Here is a 24127-nt window from a genome sequence, read left to right on the forward strand (position 1 = left end):
GGAGACTGCTTTAAAGTCAATTTCCATATGAAATTTGATATTCCTGCTTTCCCTTTTATGAAGTTCTCCAATATTGTTACTCTCTTACCCTGACAGTGCAGGTAGTGAATGGGCACAACAAAAGAAACCACAAATCTTCAGAGTCAAACTGAGTAAGTAAAACATGTTATATTTTATAAATTCTGGGACAGCAAAAATGTCTATCTGGATAGACAGATACACTCACAAACACATATGTATATAACACACACATGTATATAAATTATCAGGGTATAGACTGACATATCAGTATACATCAGTGTTTCTTCTCACATACATACATGCCTACAAAACTTGACACTGTCAGGCCAAGACGACCAAGCTGAGCCACCTCTCCCTTTGCTTCAAATGGATTAAAAGCAAAAAAAAAAAAAAAAAAAAAAAAAAAAAAAAATCCAAGTGTGTCTTTAAAAGTAAGCAATCATAAATCAATTACATACTGAATATATCAGGACACATGAACTTATTTCCTAGTCCCAAAAGAACTTTATAAAAAAAATCCCATTTAGATAAATACAAAATCCTATAAACAATGGTATTTCCCCTTCAAATAGTTTTAAAAGTCTACAATATATTTGGGACTTCTCTGGATACAAATGATGTTATCTGATCAAACAGTAAAATTTAAACTTAAAGTAAAGCTGACCTTAAACAATGTGGGAGGGCTTAGGAATACTGGCCCCATGTGGTTGAAAATCTGCATAGAACTTTTGACTCCCCCCCCACATTTAACTACTAATAGCTGACGCTGACGAGAAGCCTTACCAAGAACATAAACAGTTCAGTAAAACATTTTGTATGTTACATAGCAAGCTGGAGAAAAGAAAATGTTATTAAGAAAATCATAAGGAAGATAAAATAAATTACAGTACTGTACTATAATTTACTAAATTAAGTAAGTGGAGCCATGCAGTTCAAACCTGTGTTAAGAGTCAACTGTACTGTTTATGTCTGACAATGCATGGAGCCTCATTAGACTTTGGACTATGCTGTGGAAATATAAAGTTCCTTCTGAAGACTAAATTCCTTAAAAAGTAAATAAGGTGAATTTCTGTAGTATAGTTATTCCATTTAATATAAATTCTACTGTGATTCACAATTCTAAAGTAATATTACAATACTCTTCATCTGATTCAGCAATGTTTTCCTACCCTACACAACATATAAAACAGTGACACAGTGAGTAACACCAGTGATACTCTTCCTCAGAAAGCTGAACCAGGAAACCAGCAAATAGGGTAGATTTTTTTCTTTTTTAAGTTGTTAAATGGAAAAACAACAAAAAAAAATTGGGAGAAAAGTCTTTATTCAGATACTTCTAGTACAACCAATAGAAAAATGTACTCTCCCTCAAAAAGCCCACCAACTCTATACTTTGTTAAAAAAAAAAAAAAAAATCAAATGAAGCCCTTTAGAGAGTATTTCTAGTATGTCTTCACAATAGCCTCAGAAGTAAAAATCTAAAGCATTTTAATAGTATCTTCATAAAGATTTACTATTTTGAAGTTAAAATTCCAACTATTTGTTGTACTTAAAATGCTAGAGTTCCTTTCATCAAAAAAAAAAAAAAACAATAAAATCAGCTTAAAATAAATTTATTGTACAATACAAAAAGTAGGCATACTGGAAAATAAAAGGTACATTATTAAATATACAAAGCAAATAAAAGAAAGCTAAATAACACAAATGTTTTAATCCAAACACTAAGATAAAATGCACAACATTTATGCTAAAAATAAAGTATTTCAGGAAGGATATGCATTTCAAACGAAATGTTAATAATGAAAAAAAAAAAGAAAAACAAATGTGCTAACTTCTAAATGCTTGAATATCAAGAATCAGTAATGGCATGAAACATTAAATCCACAATACTGGGTACTTTTCAAGAACTTTATTTGAAAAGGTATTAAAAATACTGAAGGAATCAATTTAAAGAATGTTCTTAAATCTGGCAAAGATTTTCCTTTTTTTTTTTTTTTTTAAATTAAAGTTTAGGGGCCTATTCACAGTATCTTCCCTCTTCTTCCATTTATATACCTTCCTACAAAAATTTCTGGATGCTCATCCTTAATAAGATTAGCTACAATACAGTCAGCTACAAATTAACAACATAATTTTGAAATCTATACATAGGACACAATAGGAAAAATTGAATTTTCATTTTATAAAGTAAAACCATCTCCAAATTAAATAGTAAAACATAACAATTTAGAGCACAGGGAAAAAAATAAAGCCTTTTTTCCAATCTATCAATTAAGACATTCAGTTCCCCAAACTGCAAATGGCTTTGGTGGAACTAATAATACAAATGATACTGTTTAAAGTTGTTGCAGAGGTGAGGCTTTCAAAAAAACCACTCCCCCCTACCATCCGCCCCGTAAATGGCCAAAGTAGAAGTATCCACTTAGATTTGCATTTGTACATTAGAGAAATATTTAAGTAACAATAAACTCCTTGGTAAGTCCTCCAAAACTTAACACATAATTATTTAAATATATAAGTTAGCCCAAAAAGCTTTTGACCAACACCTTTGGAAGGGAACTTCTTTTTCTAATATCACAGTTCCCAAGCTTGAGACATCATTTGATCAGGTTTTCTGTATCTATATTTGCGCTAGTATTGAAATTACTCAGTGAAATCTTTTTTACTAGATTTACTTTTATAGATGTGACCTACCACATATGCCATGACACTAAAAAACTACCAAGTCTCCTTCTAGACCCCAGACCCCACCTCTGCCCCTCCAAAATCTACAAGTTTAAAAATGAATAAAACAAAACAAAAAACACCTTGTGGCTATGGGGAATTGTGGGGAAAACTGAAGAGTTATTTGGAAGAAGGAAGAAGTGTGAATAGGTCCTACAGAATTTTACAATCACTTTGCCAAGACAGACTTTAAACATTATAAATTATCCAAAATAGTCCTTCTTTTAAAAACAAGTTTTGATTCTCAATATTGCATTTTTATAACCAAACAAAAGGATTCAGATCTAACACATTTTAGTAGCATACTACTATCAGACTGAATTCATTTCCTAAGTACTCTAAAATTAGAGTTCAAATAAAACAAACTCTATGAGATGTTATTATAATTTATCATAAAAGATTCATTAGCATTTGTGGAATTATTACGATAATAAAAATATTAAAAACTAAAACCCAAGATTCACCATTCACACTTAAATATAACATAGAAAAAGTAACGTGAATAATACGAAAATAAAATTGTTCAGGTAAACATTTCACTTGAAGACACTCACTGTTGCTCCTTCTGAGTAACCATTATAGCTTTTTAACAGTAAAACATGTCATTATCCTACTTCTGAAATTCTTTGGCTGGAATGTTTTTAGTAACATAAGACACTCCTGTACATGACAATTTTGACAGAACACAGAGAAGTTGCAAAGTAAAAAAGCAAAGACATGACTTATATTTTAAAGTGTTTGATAAAATTTAAAATGAATTTTTAAAATTTAAAGCAAATTTATCACTAAAAATGGCATAAAATATAAACTTAAGCTAATTTTATAATCTATCACTGTATTAAGTAATTTGGGATTCATTAATTTTGCCTTTTCATTGTATTTAGCATAGAGATGACTTTCTATTGCCCCTACAGACATCATGTCAGTTTTAAAACTGGGAAAGAAAAAAAAAATGCAATGAAACTTATGAATTCAATGTGTGGGTTTTAGAACCAAAAATGACATTTCTGTTACCATTTTAAAATGGAGATTAAGTTAAAATTTTAATTATACCATGAAAAAATTTAAAGGAATTTTTTCCTTTTTGCGTCTTTAAAAATAAAGCAAATTTGCTTTACTTATGTATAAATACCTTTTTAAAGACCAACAAATCCACTTTTTAATCTATTATCTTTATACAAAGATTAAAAGGAAAAAAAGCTTTATGGCTCCAGCACCCAAGGTTGAAAACACAAAAAACTCAAATAAATATTTATAGTATGCAAAAAACCTAAAGATGGTTGAAAGAGTAAATGAAGAACATTCTGAAACTAGAACCCATTTCTTTAGCTTTTCTCTCCCAGACTTTCCATTCTATATACTACAGTTGTAGAGATGTCCTCATTTGACTCAGGTGACACTTTTTTCCATACTGTCTCTTTTAAAGCAAGTTCTTGTTGGAGACTTTCATAGTCCAATGGTCCAAAGGAATGCTAGTTGTTCAAGCAACATACATAATTTATTAGTGCACTTGAGTGAAGAAAGGTCCAAGCTATAAAACGGTATTTTTCAATGAATGTTATTAAGATCTGTTAACATTTTCACCCACCACCATTTGATGTTTTGTTCCATGTTACTCATGTTGACACCCATGGCAGTTTCTATTCTGTTAGCTTTGCATAATTCTCACATATTATAAGTTATTTGATTGGAACTAACAATAGGAAAATTTACTTCGTATGCATTAAAAATATTTTCAACTTATAAGTGCTTCATATCAGCTTCAAGTCTAATTAGGTATTTACTATAAACATTTTCTAGATGGGATGCAAAGGAATTTAATTAAAATTCAAAACAAGTCCTTGGTCCAGTGAACAACTATGAAGACAAAAAATCTTGTTCCTGAAATTTAAGTCCTGACTCTTAAATATTAGCACTAAGAGAAGTATGTATGTGCAATAATATGAAGCCAAACAATGATAATAAACAAATATTACTTTAAGAGTATCAAGAACTCTGCATTAAACACTTTTTATAAAAAAATATTTCATCTATAGTGGCCAGTAAAAATTATGAGGCTTTGTAAGGTCTTTCACTAATACTATAATCCCTTTCCTATTTACATATCCATCCATGCCAAAATAAACTTCAAGACTACTACTGACAAATGATTAAGAGTAAAACAAGGATTTCTTTTTACCACATGTAGCACTTCCCAAAGTGTTTTTTTGAACAGAATCAATTCTTTTTTTTTTTTTTTTAACAGAATCAATTCTTTAAAATATTGCTTAAAATAGCAGAAAAATGGGTGGGTAGGTGGAGAACCCTGCTGCCAGGTTAACCAGTTTAAATTTAAATAAAACAGCAATAATTATTATTTATATACTCCTGACTCCAGGATGAAAATGTCAATAACTTGTGTATACTCAATTCGTGATTAGCAAATATATGAGGACACTAACAAACTAAGTTTTATTCAAACAGGTGAATCTCATTTTCTTTCTTTTAGAAAAATATTACATAATAATCTAAATATGAATTTTGCTTACCCTTTGATCACCACCTTCTCTTCGAGGATCAAGTTTTTTTGCAAAGTGTCTCAAATTATCATAGTTATGGAAATTACAGAGAGAAACAAGATCCTGTAAATAAACAGGACAGGAATAAGAAACTGGCTATTCACTGGCTATTTTTTTCATATTGCAACAAATCACACTAATATTGTCCAACTTAACTTACTATCTCATGAAAAATACCACTGCAAAAAGCAGAATGTATCACGAAGAGAACCAAAATCAGATGAGAACATGGATAAAATCAGAATGAGAACATGGAGTAAGCATTGAGAACAATGCTTACTAGCTAGGGCTTACTAGCTAGGGCTAAACCACTCAAATTGTTTCTTTCATTTCCTATAAAATGGGCCTTTAGTAACAGGTCATATGAAAGAACTATTCTAGCAAATAACCATAAAGCACCACAAAAATATAAATAAACATTCTGGTCACAATCTATTATAATCCATAAGCATCCAATGTCATTCTATAGCTTTTGCAAAATATAAAAAACTGAAAAATAAATAATTTTAACTGAGAAAGTTTGCAGAAAAATTATAGTACTTAATACAGAGTCTACAAAGTAGTAAATTGCACATAAAACTGGAAGCTGAAATATTAGCAAGACTTGGGTAACTATATAAAATACTGAACTAATCTAGAAACAATTTTATTTTGTAGTGCTTATGTCCTCAAAAAAAAAAAAGACTTTTCAAGATAGTTTATGGATAAAGATATTCAAACATACAGATTAATGATGATATAATAAACAATAATAATCTTAATTTATGTTGGGATTTAAATTTATACCTTTCCAAGTTTAATAACTTTTGTTGAGGTTTTTTGGAAACTGAAAACTATATACAACCATGACAATTAAAATATCAGCATCAAACAAATGTAATTTCCTATGGGCACGAGTATATGGGAGCTGATAGAAGCAATTTAAAGATCCTTTATAAGTACTGCCATGGCTAACCTAGTAACTTGCAGACAGGTAGGCAGAATGCCAACAATCAATAAACTACTGAAATGATTTAAAAATCAGAATCACTGGATGGTTCCACTTACATGATTATCATACAACATCCATTCATGATAAAAACCCTCAACAAAGCAGGTTTAGAGGGAACATATCTCAACATAATAAAAGCCATAATATGAAAAATCCACAGCTAACATCATACTCAATGGGGAAAAACTTCAGAGCTTTTCCCCTAAGGTCAGGGGACCTTTTTCCCCTAATGTCCACTCTCACCACTTATAATTCAAAATAGTACTGAAGTCCTAGCTACAGCAATCAAACAACAAAAGAAATAAAAGCCTTTCAAATTAGTAAGAAAGAAGTAACATTTTCACTATCTGCAGATGACATGTTACTCTATACAGGAAAACCCTAAAGACGACACCAAAAAACTACTCGAACTGATGATAAATGAATTCAGTAAAGTCACAAATAAAAAATCAATACACAGAAATCCATTGCATTTAATGAAACTAATAATGAAACCCCAGACAGAAATTAAGAAAAAAATCCTTTACAACTGCACCAAAAATAATAAAATACCTAAGAATAAACTTAACCAAAGAGGTGAAAGATATGTACTCTGAAACACTGACGAAAGAAATTGAAGATAACACAAAGAAATGGAAAGATATTCCATGCTCATGGATTATAAGAACAAATATTATCAAAATGTCTATACTATCCAATCTACAGATTTAATGCAATCTCTATCAAAATACTAAAAGCATTTTTCACAGAACTAGAACAATCCTAAAATTTTTATAAAGTCACAAACGACTCACAATAGCTAAAGCGATCTCAAAAAAGACAAAACCAGAGGTTATCACAATTCTAGACTTCAAGTTATATTACAAAGCTGTAGTTATCAAAACATTACGGTACTAGCACAAAAACAGACACATAAATCAATGGAACAGAATAGAAAACCCAGAAACAAACCCACAATTATATGGTCAATTAATCTTCGACAAAGGAGGCAAGAATATGCAATGGTTTAAAAACATAGTGCTGGTAAAACTGGACAAATGGTGCTGGGAGAACTGGACAGCCACATGCAAAAGAATGAAACTAGACCACTTTCTTACACCATACACAAATATCAACTCAAAATGGATTATGGGCCTAAATATGAGACCTGAAACCATAAAAATCCTAGAAGGGATCACAGGCAGTAATTTCTGACATTGGCTGTAGCAACATTTTTCTAGATATGTCTCCTGAGGCAAAGGAAACAAAGCAAAAAAAAAAAAAAAGAAAAAAGAAAAAGAAAGAAAAAAAGAAAAGAAAAGAAAAGAAAAGAAAAAAGTATTGGGACTACATCAAAATAAAGAGCTTCTGTACAGCAAAGGAAACAATCAACCAAACTAAAAAAAACAAACTGTTGAATGGGGGAAGATATTTGCAAATGACCTATCTGATAAAGAATTAGTATCCAAAATATATAAAGAACTGATACAACTCAACACCTAAACAGCAAATAATCATTGAAAAATGGGCAGAAGACATGAAAAGACACTTCTCTAAAGAAGACATGCAGATGATCAACAGACACATGAAAAGATGTTCAACATCACTCATCATCAGGGTAACGCAAATCAAAAATCACAATGAGGTATCACTTCACACTCATCAGAATGGCTGAAATCAAAAACTCAAGAAACAAGTGTTGGTGAGGATATGGAGAAAAAGGAACCTTCACGCACTGTTGGTAGGAATGCAAACTGGTGCAGCCACTATGGAAAACAGTATGGAGTTTCCTTAAGAAGTTAAAAAAAAAAATTTAGAAATAGAACTATCCTATGATTCAGAAATCATACTACCAGCTATTTATGCAAAGAATACGAAAACACTAATTTGAAGGGATATATGGACCCCTACCCTATGTTTATTGAAGCATTATTTACAGTAACCAAACTATGGAAACAGCCCAAGCGTCCATCTACAGATAAAGAAGTGGTGTAGGTAAATACAATGGAATACTACTCAGCCATAAAAAAGAATGAAATCTTGCCATTTGCCACAACATGGGTGGATCTGGAGTATAATGCTAAGCGAAGTAAGCCAATCAGAGAAAGATAAATACCATGTGATTTCACTCATGTGGAATTTAAGAAACAAAACAAAGGGGAGCAGAGAGATAAACCAAAAAGTAGACTCTTAACAACAGAGAACAAACTGGTGGTACCAAAGAGGAGAGGTGGGTGGGGTGATGGGTGAAATAAGTGAAAAGGATTAAGAATCATTTATCATGATGAGCACTGAGTAATGTATAGAAGAACTGAAAGACTATATTGTACACCTGAAACTAACACATCATTGTATGCTAACTATACTAGAATTAAAATTTTAAAAATCAAATCATTGGATGGTTCCACTTATATGATCATTATTTTCATTAAGAAAATATGCTTACATGACAGAAGTGAATTCCCTTAACACTGTTGCCCATCTTGTCCAGAGGAGGAGACCAGCACATCATGCCCATGACATTAGGGACAACTAAAAGAATGCCCCCAGCAACTCCAGATTTTGCAGGAAGACCAACCTGAAAATAATTTGAAAAAAAAAAGGATATTCTTGTTAACATTTTAAAATAAGGAAAATTATGTCCAACAATAAGGGAATTGGTTTAGAAATTATGGTATACGTATACACAGAATTCTAACATTACAAGTGTTGTAGATAACTATTAACATGTTTATAATACAGTAAATGAGAAAACACTTATAAAACAGTTGAGATGTATTTAAATACAGAAAATATTTGAAAAGATACACTCTTAAGGATTAAGGTAGATTACATCTAAATTGTGGGGCTATGCATGTTCTTATTTTATTCTTTTGGATTGTGTGTGTGTGTGTATATATATATATATATAGTATATATTGTATACAATATATTGGATTGTGTATATATATATATATATATATTTTTGAAGTTTATTAGAGAGTGCACACAAGCATGTGGGAGGGGCAAAGAGAGAGAGAGAGAGACAGAGAGAAAGACAAACAGAGAGAGACAGAGAGGGAAAGAGAATCCCAAGCATGCTGATGCAGAACTCAAACCCATGAACCACAAGATCATAACCTGAACCAAAATCAAGAGTTGGATACTTAACTGACTGAGCCACCCAGGCACTACTGGACTAGATTTGCGAATTCTATAATAAACATGTATTAAAGTATGAAAAGTTATTTTCAAAAAATATTTTATGACTAAAAAAACATGAGAAATTGTATCTTCTTAGAAGATTTTCTGTGGTATACTGTCTGAAAATTCTCTGAGGAGATAAGATCACAAGTAATTCAAATTAATCCTCTTCAAAACACTTAAGTTCACATTATGTAACACTTGACAGTAACTGATAAAAAGACAAAATTCGTATCATCAGGGCAGTATTCACTAATGGCTTACTAATATTCATATATTGAATACCTATTGCTAGAAGTAATCTTGCACAATACTAAGGAAAAAAAAAATTAACCTGAATGGGATAAACCAATTTCCCAGCAATACAAGATACAAGGGACAATGATATGGACGTAATAAAGAAAATCTAGACTGAAAAACTGTACAGGATAAATTACCCAGTTCTTTCAACTAAAAATAACAAGAAAGAAAGAGAGGTCAAGGAAGAGAACATACATTTAAAAAGTAATAATAAAAGAAGATATAACTGATCATTAACACATGACCCTTATTTGCATCCCAGGCTAAAAAAAACCACAAAACAGTAATTTATAAGACAATCCAGATAATCTGAACACTAAATATTTTGATATTAAAAATGAAAAATTTTTTTTCAAATATAATAATGGTGCTATGTTTGTTCGTTTGTTTTCTAAAAAGTCCTTATCATTTAGAATTACACACACAACTACATGGCAAGAATTGGAAATAAAGATAAACTGGTAAGGTACTAATTGTTGAAGTTGAGTAGTGGGTAACATTAAATGCATCTAGTTTTCTGTTCTAAAATTTTCAATAAAAAAAATTTGTAGGGCATTATATCTTGACGTAAGCAGAATGAGATAAGAAAGTCCATATTTCACAGGTGTACACAAATGTTCAAAAATGCACAAGAGAGCTTTAAGAGTATATTTTTGTTAACTTAATATACTTTAAGTGCTTTAAAATATCTATGATTATAACCAAAGGTGTTAAACATCCCAATTATGCGCTCCTTCTGAACTTAAGGAGCTTTTGAGGTATGTAATCACCATAAGGCTTAGTTATATTAGTAAGAAATAGTAGAGAAAGTCTGTACTAACCTTGCACACTGGAATGCCTTACAAGTAGAAGTAATGAGGTTTTATAAATTAAACTCCAAGTTCTTAAGAATATCGGGTAGCCTGCTTAACTCTATTCCTTAACAAGTCTGTAACAAATTAACCTTAAAAACAAGTCTCTCTCTCAAAAATTAATGTGCAGGTTTAGAACCAAAGTTCAAACTGTATTTTTAAAAGAACTAGTCCAGACTAGTTTCTTGCAGTAGAAAATTAAGATTAAACAATTACTTACATGGAAAGCAAACTGCCCGGAGAAATCATACATGCCACAGGAATGCATCAAACTCAGTGTATTTCGAACTGCTTCAGGGCTCAGGACTCTCTCACCAGTAATTGGACAGAAACCACCATTAGCCAGTGTTGCAGCCATCACACTGGCTGATTCACAAGTTACTTCAATGGAGCATAGCTAGAAGGAAGAAAAAACTGAATTCTGAAAATTTAGGTTGACATTATTTTCTGTACTACAATTGACTTCTAAGAAAATATATTTCATCTGGTAGTTCATACAGATCTGAAATCTTTCCTTCAAGGGGATTATTTTAATATAACTTGATAACATTCCAAAGATTTAAATTTGAACAAATTTCAAGCCCCTTTAAGGTTTATCCTGATTTGCCCAGTTATCGAGTCTTTTATAATGGCAAAACCAGGATAGGAAGAGCCAGCCCCTAAGCATAAAGATCTATAATGGTCCCAAGTGATATTCAAAGTTGCTTAAATATTAATGCTTTCTGTAGGATACACAAACATAATTATTTTTAAATTGAAAGGAAAAGGAGCCGTGATATATTTTTAACACAAAGCAACATACATTAGTATTATGATAGATAGCATTTACATTAGAAATTGCTACTTTAGGAAAAAAAGATGCTAAAATGACTGACATTTTCACTATAACAAAGCTCAGCATTCCTATGTAGTAACATGCAAAAAATTAAGGAATGGAAACCAAGATAGCACTAGCCTGGATACTCTGAGTGCCTAAGTCAAAATACTACCTTTTAAACCACTTATTAATATTTAAATATTTATTTGATATTGACTATGGGTGCTGGACAGAATATACTGAATAAATAAAAGCAAGGTCCAGGCAGAGTATAGTACAGTATTTAAAAATAATCAAAATAATGGAAATAAGTTTACCACAGCAAACCCAAATTTATCCATAAAACAGAAATAATAAATAAGCTCCATTTTACTTTTCATTAACAGCAATCCAAACTAGGGGGCAGGGTGTGTATGGAGAGGTGGGGGAGGAAGTAGATGAGAAAGAAGATGGGAAGGGGGAGCAGGAAGAAAAGGCTGAGTTACCAACTTGTAATCTTTCCTTACTAATTTTTCAAGATTCCACAAGAGACAAAGGGGTTTGGAAAGAGCAAGAAGGAAAACTTATTAGCTACAGTGCATTAGGAAACTGACTGGGAGCCACTTTTTCACTGACTTTCACTTTTGCTTGTTTATATTAAAACCTCTTCCTTATTTCTCCAAAACTACAGAACCTAGTCACTATACTGACCCAGATAGCAAAGACTTATGTAGATGTAATCATGAAATGCTTTCTAAAAGAAGTTAAAATTTAAACTCCAATGATCATTTCCTAACTTACACTTAGTATTAACTGGAATTTTGTTTGTCATAAGATGATATATATACCAAATTTGACAAATCCCAATTTAACAGTACTTTTCTGATACCCTGATCAGATGTTCAATTACATGCAGCCCTTCTCCAAAAAAGTAAGGCTTCTATTCTATGGCTTTCTCTTGATTTTTACCCTGAAGTGCAGAAATTTCATAGTAGATTAGCAGCACCTAGGCTATAACAGCTAAAGTGTATATACCGAAGGAAAACAAACATTAACGTATGGAAGAAATAAAAATAAATGACATTATTATTTTATAGAACACCTTACAGCTTCAAAGGAATTTGACACATATCATTTCATGTTATCTTCAAGATAATGCAGACAGTTAGGTTAAGCATATGCTACACACAATGAAATTAGGTCTAAGTTACTGAAGTTATGTCACATGGCTAAAAAATGGCCAGATTAGACCTTGATTTTATACTGACAGTCTGGATTCTCAATTCACAGTGCCTCACGTTGGAAGGTGACAAACTGTCATCAAAATCTACATTATCAACCCCCCTTACATATTTTTTAACATTACTACAAAATTGAAATTAAAAGCACCTTAAAAAGTAAAGGCAGGCAAAAGTAAGATTAACTAGAAATCAATAATAATTAATTTACTATTTAGCTTGATATTACAGCCCATTGATATTAGCACCGATGGTATTAAATCTGTAGGAATGAACTGAACTGAAAATACAGGGAGAAAAGAGAGTTATCGGGGAAGGATCTCTAAAACTGAGTTCTATAATCACAGCAGATTATGTGAGTGGCCCACTCAGGAATGTGGAGAAACTATACTAAGTTAGAAAAAAAACACCACAGGGGTGCCTGGGTGGCTCAATCGGTTGGGTGGCAGACTTCGACTCAGGTCATGACCTCACAGTTCGTGAGTTTGAGCCCCACATCAGGCTCTGTGCTGACAGTTCAGAGCCTGGAGCCTGCTTCAGATTCTGTGTGTTTCCCTCTCTCTGCTCTTCCTCTCCTCATGCTCTCTCTCGAAAATAAACATTAAAAAACAAACCAAAAAAGCATCATATGACTTTGCAGAAATGAATTAAACCAACTGAGAAACTGCTACTTTAAAATGCTGAATATGAACACTCCAATGAAGAAACAAACAAATCCTCAAAACAAAACTTAAAAGCTAAGAAATCAGCTTAGTTTTTAATAAGGACAAACCAATTTCTGGAATTATATACCATTTTTGATACTTCTTAAAGTAAAAAACATTCCTTATTACATTCTAAGGCCATGATTTTTAGGAGGAAAAAAACATGAGAATGCCTTTCATGAGGACTCTTTTTAGAAGGGGAGTGGTAAATATATTTTATCTTAATCTAGAGCCATGATTTCAGAGACATCTATACTCTGCACAATGTGACACATCCATTTATATACACAACTCATAGAGGTGAAGTAAATTACCTGGAAATAGAAGTCTAATATACCAACCATGTCTGTGCCTTCTGGAAAACACTGAAAAAATAGAAAGGCAATTAAAAACAAGAATATATGCACATAAGTAAGAGACACATAAAGACTAAATTTAAAATGTATACAAATGTCTCGTATTAACTGGTAACAAAATAGCATATAACCTATAAAAAGGCTTACAACCCTTTTTTACATGAAATAATAAAGAACAATAAAGCAAAACTACATTACATACAGATTTCTAGATACTAGTTTAACAATGATAAACTGATTCATAATTCATAAAGCAAGTTACTGGACCACCCACTTAAAATTTAAAAACCAAATGTAATCAATAATAGTTTGGCATCACACTTTCAGAAAAATGGTCTAATCCTTAAGAAAAACTTGCATCAATGTAATTAGTAAAATATCTGAATACTGCCAGATATTAAATTGATTTAATATTAACATTTTGGAACGACTAACTCGAGCATTTTGCAAAAACTTCTAAACATTAAATAGTAATAGACAGTTGCTTAAAACCTATTGTTGAGTTTTTAGCATACATGTTTACATATTTTATTAAATAAAACAATAATTTGAAATAGAAACAAAAAAATTCAAGAACCTTTTTTTCTTTTAGGTAATATCCTATTGCAAAATTTCGATCTCCACTTTCTCTTTCAGACTGAAACCTAGAAGGAAAAAAATTGCTCTATTTACTTATTTTCTATAAAAGTATGATTGTCTTGTAGTGTAACTGTATAGCAAAGTATAGTATAAAGAACACTGACCTAAGAGTCAGGACTGCTGGGTTTCAATCCCAGTTCTGTCAACAGGCTAGCTATGTGGTTTTTGGGGAAGTCATTTAATTGACAATTCTTTCAGTCTTAATTTTCTCAGCTGTGAAAGGACTGAAATGGGTTAGGCCCTTTCTAATCTTCATATTTTGTGAATAAAGAAGCTAATTTTAAAATTACCAAGTATTCCACCATTAAAAAATACACTAAGAAACTGCAGAATCTCCTGGGTCCTCCAAAAGTACAATAATCAATTCCAACTGCAGGAATCCATGGAAATTTCACTAAAGGAAGGACACATGAAATGGGCCTTTCAGCATTTGTTGGATTAACAGATTTCAGGGGGAAGCCTAGGCAGTGGCAAATCCCATGTAGCATGAACAAAGTTATAAAAGTATAGAAGACAGGACTGCACTGAAGAATGGCGTATGTTCTGATATATCTGAGAAATAGGGTTCATGGAGAAGAGTGGAGAACCATCAAACTAACAAAGGAGACTGGGACCACATTATTATCAAGACTGATAAATCTAAAAATGGCTCCTGAATGGCATACCAAATGAAAGCTTGAAGGCTTTCCATCAAATTACCTTGTTGAGACCTACATTTTAGAAGGATAACTCTGACATCAGTCTGGGAAAGGGGAAAAAGAAAGGATGACTTATGTTATTAGGAAACCGAAGTAATAAAAGCCATAGAAAGCCTGAACTTAGGTAGTGGTGACAGGAATGGAAGGAGAGCTATGATCAAACATGAGAGCACTTCGGCAAGTCTTTCAACCTAATGGGAAAAAGGGGGAATGGTGAATGAAGTCTGATACAAAAGTCTAGATTTTTAATCCAGTCGACTGAAAGGACAGTGATATCAACTGACGTGGGGATCCATGAAGCAAAGAGTAGTTTGAGAAGAAAGAGAATGAGTTTTAATTTAGACAGATTTAACTTGCGTGCAAGCATCCATAAGGCTGCTGACAAAAGAGGAACTGTGGGTGACAGACACTCTGTGTTATCAATCACAAGGTGTGTGGGGGGGGTGGGGAGAGTCTCTCCTAACTATACATTTTAATGTTTCTATGGTTAGAAAAACAATGTTGGATATGTGGATATGAAAAAGCTCTTGAAAATAAACTTGTCAACTTGCCATACCTTAAAAAAAAACAAACAAACTCAACATGGTGTACATAAAGAACTAACTGCTTAGCAATGATCACAGTGCCTAGCATATAGTTCTGTTCACCAAACACTATCAAGTGGCTATTATCTGCTGGATAACAGGAATACAAAAATGAATTGGAAGACATTTCTACCCATGTCTAAAGTAAGTCAGAGTCTTATGGTGGTGATGAGGCAGTGAGACATAGAGTAAGCTCAATTAAATATGGTAATATAATAGCACAGAAGAGAGGTGAGATGAGATTCATGAAAAACTTCTTAGAAAGATACTTAAGTTGATGAATAAAAGTTGGTAGAGCAGACAACCTGAAAATTTTTGTTTCCTGAAACGTGAAGTACAAAGTATCACCTATTTAGTATTCATGCCAAAACTGTTTCAGCTTTATGTGACCACAAGGAAACAACCAGACCTATTCAAAATGTGGAATATCCACTATAGCCCATGGGCCAGATGTAGCCTGCTGCCTGTTTTTATAAATAAAGTTTCTTGAAACACAACCTCATATTGTCCATGGCTGCATTCCTACTGAAACAGCAGAAATGAGTAGTTGCAACCAGAGTCCATATGGCCCACAAGTCTGAAAAATTTACTATCTGGTCCTTCACAGAGAAAGTTAGTTAATTCCTGCTTTGTAAAACAAGTGGTTGGCACTCTTCAAAGAAAGCCACTTAATAAAATTTTATAAAGCAAAGGTGTAGGGCAGGAAGACTCTTCTATTTTAAAAAAGCAGAAGAGACATAAATGTAATGTGCAAACCTTGATTAATTCCTAGGAAGCAAAGGTCATAAAAGGCTTTTAGGGGGTGGACAGTTGGTACATTTATGTATTAATGACATCTTACGATTAATGTTAGTGATCTTAATGTTAATGTTAATGTGTTGATGGTACTGTGGTTATGTAGGAGAATGTCCTTATCTCAGAATATACATGTTGAGTTATTTATGGGTGAAGTGTTGAGATGTCTACAACTTTATTTCTATCAGTTCAGAGAAAAAAAATGTATATTTACATGTGTGTGTGTGTGTGTGTGTGTGTGTGTGTGTGTGTGTGTGTGTAGAAATACACATGTTTTAAACAGTTATCTAAAAAAAGAGGTTGAGGGAAAGCCAATGAGACAAAAATATTAATCAGAAAATATAAGTGAAAGATATCCAGATATTCATTGCTTACTCCTTCAACTTTTCTACAGACTGGCAAATTTCAAAATAAAAAACGGGTTAAAATCAAGTTAGCCAGGCAGAGAGATTTAGAGAGGTAAGACAGGTATTACAGGCAAAAAGAAAATTGAATAACTCTCAGTAATTTAAGGGAAAGTTGGGTCCCTTCTAACTTTATACCCACAAGAAGTTTATCCAACCTATATAAAGCATTTAAGTGTTCTCTCAGGTAATTCAGAAATAATTCATTTCCCTTTAATGATGAAATTTTAAGTAATTATTTATTCGCTGAAGTAAGCCCTAGGACAAAACCAGATTAATTCTAAATACACTATGTATTATATATGTAGAGAAAGGGGAGAGGTTGCGGGGGGGGGGAGGGTGGGGACAAAACAGCATTTAAAATAGAATTCTATAGGGGTCCCTGGGTGGCTCAGTTGGTTAAGTGTCCGATTTCAGCTCAGGTCATGATCTCGCAGTTCATTAGTTCGAGCTACATGTCGGGCTCTGTGCTGACAGCTCAGAGCCTGGAGCCTGCTTCAGATTCTGCCTGTCTCTCTCTCTCTCTCTCTCTCTCTCTCTCTCTCTCTCTCTCTCTCTCTCTCTCTCTCTCCCCCTCCCTTGCTCATGCTCTGTCCCTCAAAAATCAATAAACATTTTAAAAAAATGTTTAATAGAATTCTATACTCTAGATATTTTTGTTAATTTAAAGAGGACTGGCCCATTATAAAAACCTAAGTCAAAAATTAGACTCACGTTGCATTACTGAATCCAACGTATTCATTGCCAGCCATCTTATTCAAAAACTGCATCACCTATAAACCAGAATTAGAAAGTATCAGTAATTAAAAAACAAGTATTTAAGGAATATAAATAAAGCATGAAAACTGAATTCTACATTGCACTTACATAGTCAAATTTTTCAGCATTATTCACTCCTTGCTGCAAAGAAATGAGATAAATATGTTAATATAGGCATCACTACAGTTTAAGTTTTAACTGAGTATAATTATCAAAATTTCAAACTGCTATCATAATTAATATACTGTACATTAGTACTTTTAAATCTAGGAAATACTTCTAAAATAATTCAATATTTACATAAACTTTTTACATGTTCTTTTATTAATACCAATATGTTGACAATGGGTCTGAATTACAAAGGGAATGCTTTATTTTAAGTATAAGCTTTACCCAACCCAAAGTTACAGAATTTTAGTTACCCCAAATTCCCTTATCTTTCATGACAACACATAATCTGCTAGAACATACGTTATTTAATTTCATATTTTAAAAAAACTTAAAATAAAGTTTCACCCTTAGAAAAGAGTTGAGTATAAATTATGGTTTTCAAGTAAGAACAATCTACTCATATTTTTAAAATAACCTCAAACCAGTATTAGAGTTAGAAAGATGAGTTATGTTGCAAAACTAAACTAATCTTTTATAATTCTATATATGCAAACATCCTGCATACATTTTGCTAGTATAAAGAAAGCTCTACCTTTTGTATCTCATTTGTTTTAACAATATGTGAACTAAAAAATATATATTTCATAGCCTCTAAACAATTAGCTACATTTGAATTTAGCATTATGCCAATTCAGAGCATGGAAGATGTATTGTTTCATCACTTCTATTTCTGACATGTTAGCTACTGCAAATGTCAATAGGAAAAACCTATGTAATGTAGATCAGTTCAAGTAGCCAAATGGTTTCATTTTTACCTCGGCGAAGTTTACAAAGCAGTAAGATGTAGATCTGAAATCAAACGTATTAATTGGTGATATGCACCCAATAGAAACAATACATCTCTAATTTTTAAAACAGGTTTAAAATAATTTGACAACTAAAATTTTAAAACAAAAATTTTAAACTTTACCCTAAAAATTCCAAAACATTACACTTTAAAATTTGATTATGATGGGGAAAACCTGTACCAGAGAATTATTTAACTGAATAAAGCCAGGTTCATTCTCCACTTTACAAGTGGATTAAGATCTGGCTGATAATCTGTGAAACCTTACAGATCAACTTATTTACCAAAGAATGTCAATCACATATACAATCAGTAGCTGAAAAGAACACCACACTATTTCATCAAAATTAGGCATTAACAAAGCTTAAACAAGATAATGATGGATAATTTAGCTACAGCCATATTGTAATCACTATCTATGTATTTTCTCTAAAGTGCCCTTTGACATATTTTAATTTTTCTTTCCTTATAATACACCAGAACTCAAAATGTAGAAATGTAACTCCAAAGCTGTTCAATGAAAAATAATTAAAAGAAGAAATTACCAACTTCATTGAACTGTTGCAGTTGTCAAAATATTCCATAGATCCTAATGCTGTAAAATATGTAACAACATTTAAACCACAAAAACCTTTTTAACCTTAGAAAACGCACAAAAAAAAAAAAAAAAAAAAAACAACTCTTTTGGAAAAGGATGTCAGCATTTGCATTGGGATGTTACATGGATAATTACCATTATACAATTAATCAATGTAAAATAAACAAGTTATACTGAACTTCCATTCTCTGACCTAAACTGTGCCCTACAGAACAAATACAAATTTTCTTTATTAAGCTGTCATGTTTAATAAAAAGAAAAAAAACCTGTTTCAACTCTAGACTATGGTCACAAGCTTGACCTACTTTGTAGCTTACTAAATTAAAGCATAATTAAAATTGTTTTGCTTCTAAGCTATTTTTTAAAAAACTGATATTTACCATTGTCAATCACATAACCTTTTGGATAAACTACTCGAAATGTTCTAGGCGGATTATATAAAAACACACAAAATAAACTAACTGATTTTGTTGACCCAAGAAAGTCTTTCCCCAAAATTTCCCCATTTAAATGTAAAAGCACTTGTTTAATGTTTGTTCTTACTATCTACACTGAAAATAGTATTTTACTTAAGTCAACAAAATATATTTGCCCCCGTATCTCTTGGAAAGATTTCATGTACCCCAGGAATATATGGGATCTAATAATCATTATAAAATGTCAAGTTATTTTAATTTCAAAAAAATAACAGTAGAAAGTTTATTTGTAAAAATGTTAGAAAAAATACACATACACATACAAAATAGAGTAAATCCCCTAAAAGCAAATATACAAACCTTAAAAATAAAATCCATCATCATCTAGTAGTGGGGTACAGAGAAGTGGAGGACAAGATACTATGAAAATTAGAAGCCAGGAATGGGTACATAGGGGCTAGTTACACTATGTTTATTTTGAGTATGTTTGAAATTTTTCATAAAAAGTTAAAGAAAAAATGTTTATTTATTAATAATGTCCCATGTTAATTTACAAAACTTATTTTAGAATATTCTTTTCTCTTTGAAAATAGTAATTGATTTTTAATTAGTTCATGTATAAGTGGATATTTTCTATTGCTAGAATAAAGAGATTCTCTTCCTATTTAAAATTTTTACAGAGGTAGGAGTTGAGAAATCTTGCTGACAACAGATGAGTAGATAGAAATAGGAAAGGTTTTGTTACAGTGATATCACTCAATTCTTTTACATATCTATATTACATGTAAAAGTCACACAGCAATCCATCCTTAAAATTTACACTTAATGTTCTTATTAACTAACAACTTGATTAGATCCTCTGTCCATTTTGTTGAAACCAAAGACCTGGAAACAATCTATATACAAGAGGGCTGTTCCCACTCATTACAATGATTCATGTCCTCAATAACACTGACTCCAATATTTCAAAATGTTCTCTTTCACTGGTGCCCAAGAGGTTTTTAGAAGCTGAAAGTGTACCACAGTAAAAATTGGTACAAATGAGAAGTATGCCTTCTTTTGAAAAATGGGAGGAAATATGGACCAAAGGCAGACTAATTTTAAGAAACACATATATGAAAACTGGAATTTGGAAACTGGTCTTAAAATTATCAATGTCCCTTTATCTCTTGGACAAAACTTCCCATAACCAGGAATAGGTTTATCCCACTTTTAAATCACTATACAACCAATATTATTTTTGTTATTTTAATTGTAGAACAAGCTACAATGCTATATAGGCAAGTACAGCAGGAAAACTTAAAAATTGGAGAAAATATATTTACCAAATGATTTACCAAATCCGTTCACCAAATGATTTTTTTTTTTTTCCAGTGAGAAAAAGTGTTTTTATTAAAGCAAGGGGACAGGACCTATGGACAGAAAGAACTATACTGTGATTGTGAGGAGTGATTGATTATTTACTTTTAAGTTGGGGAAGTAGAGATAAGGAAGTTTCTAAAGTATTTTTCATATGTTAAAGACGACTTCCAGGATCATGGAGATCAAATGACTTCTAAAAAGCAAACTATAAGGTTTGTCTGAAAAGGGTAGTTAAGTAATCAGATCCTGAGATTAGAAAATTCTAGGAGTTAATTCTTCTGTAAACATATCTAACTTAAAGAATTTTCATTTCATTGAAGAGAACTTTATGAATGAAAATGTGATAAATAGGCACTGACTTTTTAACACTGGCTATTAAAAGAATTAATATAATTATATTGGAGTTTTTATAACCGGTTTTTACAATATACTCCCGAATTATGTATATTATACATTAAAACACAGGTGAAAACATTACTGTTAATAGGGACATCTGCTAATACGTTTAACATTAACATGACTCATTTGAAGTCAATGCATTAATCAGAGTTATGTGTGAGTAAATCACTTGATTCCATTCATAAAGTATGGAGGTGTAAAAGCCAACTGAAAATTAGAGATCACAGGGGCGCCTGGGTGGCTCAGTCAGTTGAGCGTCTGACTTCAGCTCAGGTCATGATCTCACACTCCGTGAGTTCTAGCCCCGCGTCGGGCTCTGTGCTGACAGTTCAGAGCCTGGAGCCTGCTTCGGAGTCTGTGTCTCCCTCTCTCTCTCTGCCCCTCCCCTGCTCATGCTCTGTCTCTCTCTGTCTCAAAAATAAATAAAAACATTAAAAAAAATTAAAAAAAAAAAAAGAAAATTAGAGATCACAGAGGAAAGAGGCAAAAGAGGTAACTGAAAATGATTTATAGAATACTTTTAATTTAATCTTGCCACAGAAAATGCTTTAAAGCTAAATAATAGTTGGAAGATTTAAAATAGATATTACAGGTAAAAAATGTTCTAAATCTAGTATTATATAGATTAACCCTAAATATAAAGAGAAAAGTGAATTCTGATGTCAATCAACTATCCGCCTTTCATTAAAAAAAACAAAATTCAAACAAACCAACTGATATAAACATGGAGTGAAAAAACAATACCACAATAAAATTATCAAGTCCAAGGCATCATCCAGTACTTCCCAGAGCCACAAACCACCTTAAAAGTATGGCTCACAAGTCCAACAAGTTATTGCTAACATAACTAAACTGAAGCACTACATACATACTAACTAAATTCATCTTATTTTCATGGAGTACGATTAAATTATCTTTTAATAACAGAAAAATCTGATTTTTTAAATTTAAAAAGACTTCTGATTAAAAAAAATCAAGCTTCTTCAAATGACAAAAACTGGAAAGTACCACTAGAATAAAGAGATATAAACGCAGAAGACAGTGTAACTTACTATTTCCCTTTAAAGTGAAAAAGCAAAAATAAATAAATATAAAATAAGAAAATAAAATAAAATAAAATAGCAGACCTATGGCAATTATCTTTTAGTAGGTTTTCCTCATTTTCCCACCCTAACCCTCAAGTTATTAGAAGATTTAAACTTTTAAACTAAAACTAGTTGAAGTTTTTACCACTGCAAAGAAAAAAATTACATAAATATACAGCTATTTCATCCAGAGTAACTGTGTTCCTTTCAAATTGTTTACTCTTCCCTTTAAATTAAGCAACCATATTATCATTATCAGATAAAACAAATTACATCAAAAAGTATTCCTTTAATTCAGTAGTTACCACAAAGAAAAAGAAAGAATTTACTTTTAAAGTTTTTAAAATTTTGTGCATTTTAAGTACAAAATGACATTTGGTTTTTTTTTTTTTGAAGGTATTTACCTAGATAGCTTTGTTTAAAATTTTAAATATTGGAGTTTTCCTATAAGTTTAGTAGTTAAGAATTTATGCAACAGGTTCCTTCTGTCCAAATCCTCCTTTTTTCCACAATCTGCTAATCCTTTTGAACATTTGCTCTGCCTCTTCCCCCATTTCCTGAGGATCATCTCCAATCCTACAAGGAAAAAATATCAATACTACAAAATTAAGAAATAAAGAGTCTTACTAAAGACTCTACTTAATTTGTGTGTGTGTGTGTGTGTGTGTGTGTGTGTGTGTGTGAGAGAGAGAGAGAGAGAGAGAGAGAGAGAGAGAGAGAGAGAAGACTAACATGAGAATGTTTTAATAGCACCATAATTGAGTTTAAGTTTGAAAGCCAAAAATAGCCTTAAGGTCATCAACTAAGAGCTAAAAAACAAAATTCACATCTAGTAGCCATGGTAAAATATGCATGCTTTGGATACTCAAATGCAAGCTCCTTGAGAAAAGGTTTAAGTTCCTTTACAGATAGTCGGCACTGACTAATGTCCAAAGAATAACTACATTACCCCCACTAAAAATTAGATGTGACTTTTAAGCCAGTAAGTTATTATTTGTACAAGTTAAAATTAAGAAAATAAAACTTTTCCTTTAGGACAATATAACAATGCTAGGTAAAGACAAAGATGTTATCAAGAGAAACAGCAAACACCTACATTAATTAGTCAGAGTGAATTCTAATGAAGAGTAAACAAACCAGGAGATTTAGCTCAAGCCCAACTCTTCTGCTGTTAGCCCTTATCTAGCTTCAGTTTCCTCATTGCAACTATATAAAGAAGGCTGGACTTGAAGACCCTTGTTTGGCTATGGTTTTGCTAACTCAATTTCGATTACCAATTCATAAATAATTATGTGATCATACAACAACTTGCACAGATCACATACAGATATTTAGAGGAGATCTGAATTCTTTTTAAAAAACAGCCTAAAAAAAAGATATTACATTCTGGGGCAGTTTTACAAAGATATATAAGGCTTACCCCTCCAAGATTTAGATGAACTTCAATAAAAAAGGAAGAAAGAAAGAAACTTGTGAAACACTTCTAAAAACAAAACAAAAATTCTAAGAAAGTGACCTTAAATATGAACTATACCCCAAAAGCCTTATTCAAATTTGTCAGTAAATTAAAACTGTTTGCATCTTTAAAATCACTGATCAAATTTATAAATACAAGATGACTCAGTTAAATTTTTGCACTGTTGGATACTGAACCACATTTATGTGTATGCATTTTTTTTTAACTGTTTCTAAGTGTTCATTAATGTGGCCCAATGTACCGTTCATGGCT

General features: G+C 31.8%; 1 protein-coding gene across 3 annotated transcripts in view; it reads right to left on the bottom strand.

Moving 5' to 3' along the window:
• Positions 1–24127, bottom strand: part of GLS (glutaminase) — an 82837-nt gene that overhangs the window by 25328 nt on the left and 33382 nt on the right. Inside the window, exons 8-15 of one of the 3 annotated variants that reach the window (XM_047872529.1) lie at positions 17689–17721; positions 17536–17594; positions 14279–14345; positions 13660–13710; positions 10828–11004; positions 8720–8851; positions 5274–5366; positions 1916–4217 (exon numbers count right to left, since the gene is read on the bottom strand). In XM_047872529.1, coding sequence (XP_047728485.1) covers positions 4071–4217; positions 5274–5366; positions 8720–8851; positions 10828–11004; positions 13660–13710; positions 14279–14345; positions 17536–17594; positions 17689–17721 — 759 coding nt within the window. In that variant the 3' untranslated portion in view covers positions 1916–4070. Of the gene's footprint in view, positions 1–1915; positions 4277–5273; positions 5367–8719; positions 8852–10827; positions 11005–13659; positions 13711–14278; positions 14346–17535; positions 17595–17688; positions 17722–24127 lie in introns of those variants that run through there. The other 2 variants (XM_047872530.1, XM_047872528.1) reach the window with 2 other exon arrangements.

The sequence above is a fragment of the Prionailurus viverrinus genome, chromosome C1, assembly GCF_022837055.1.
Source record: "Prionailurus viverrinus isolate Anna chromosome C1, UM_Priviv_1.0, whole genome shotgun sequence".
NCBI classification, from domain to species: domain Eukaryota; kingdom Metazoa; phylum Chordata; class Mammalia; order Carnivora; family Felidae; genus Prionailurus; species Prionailurus viverrinus.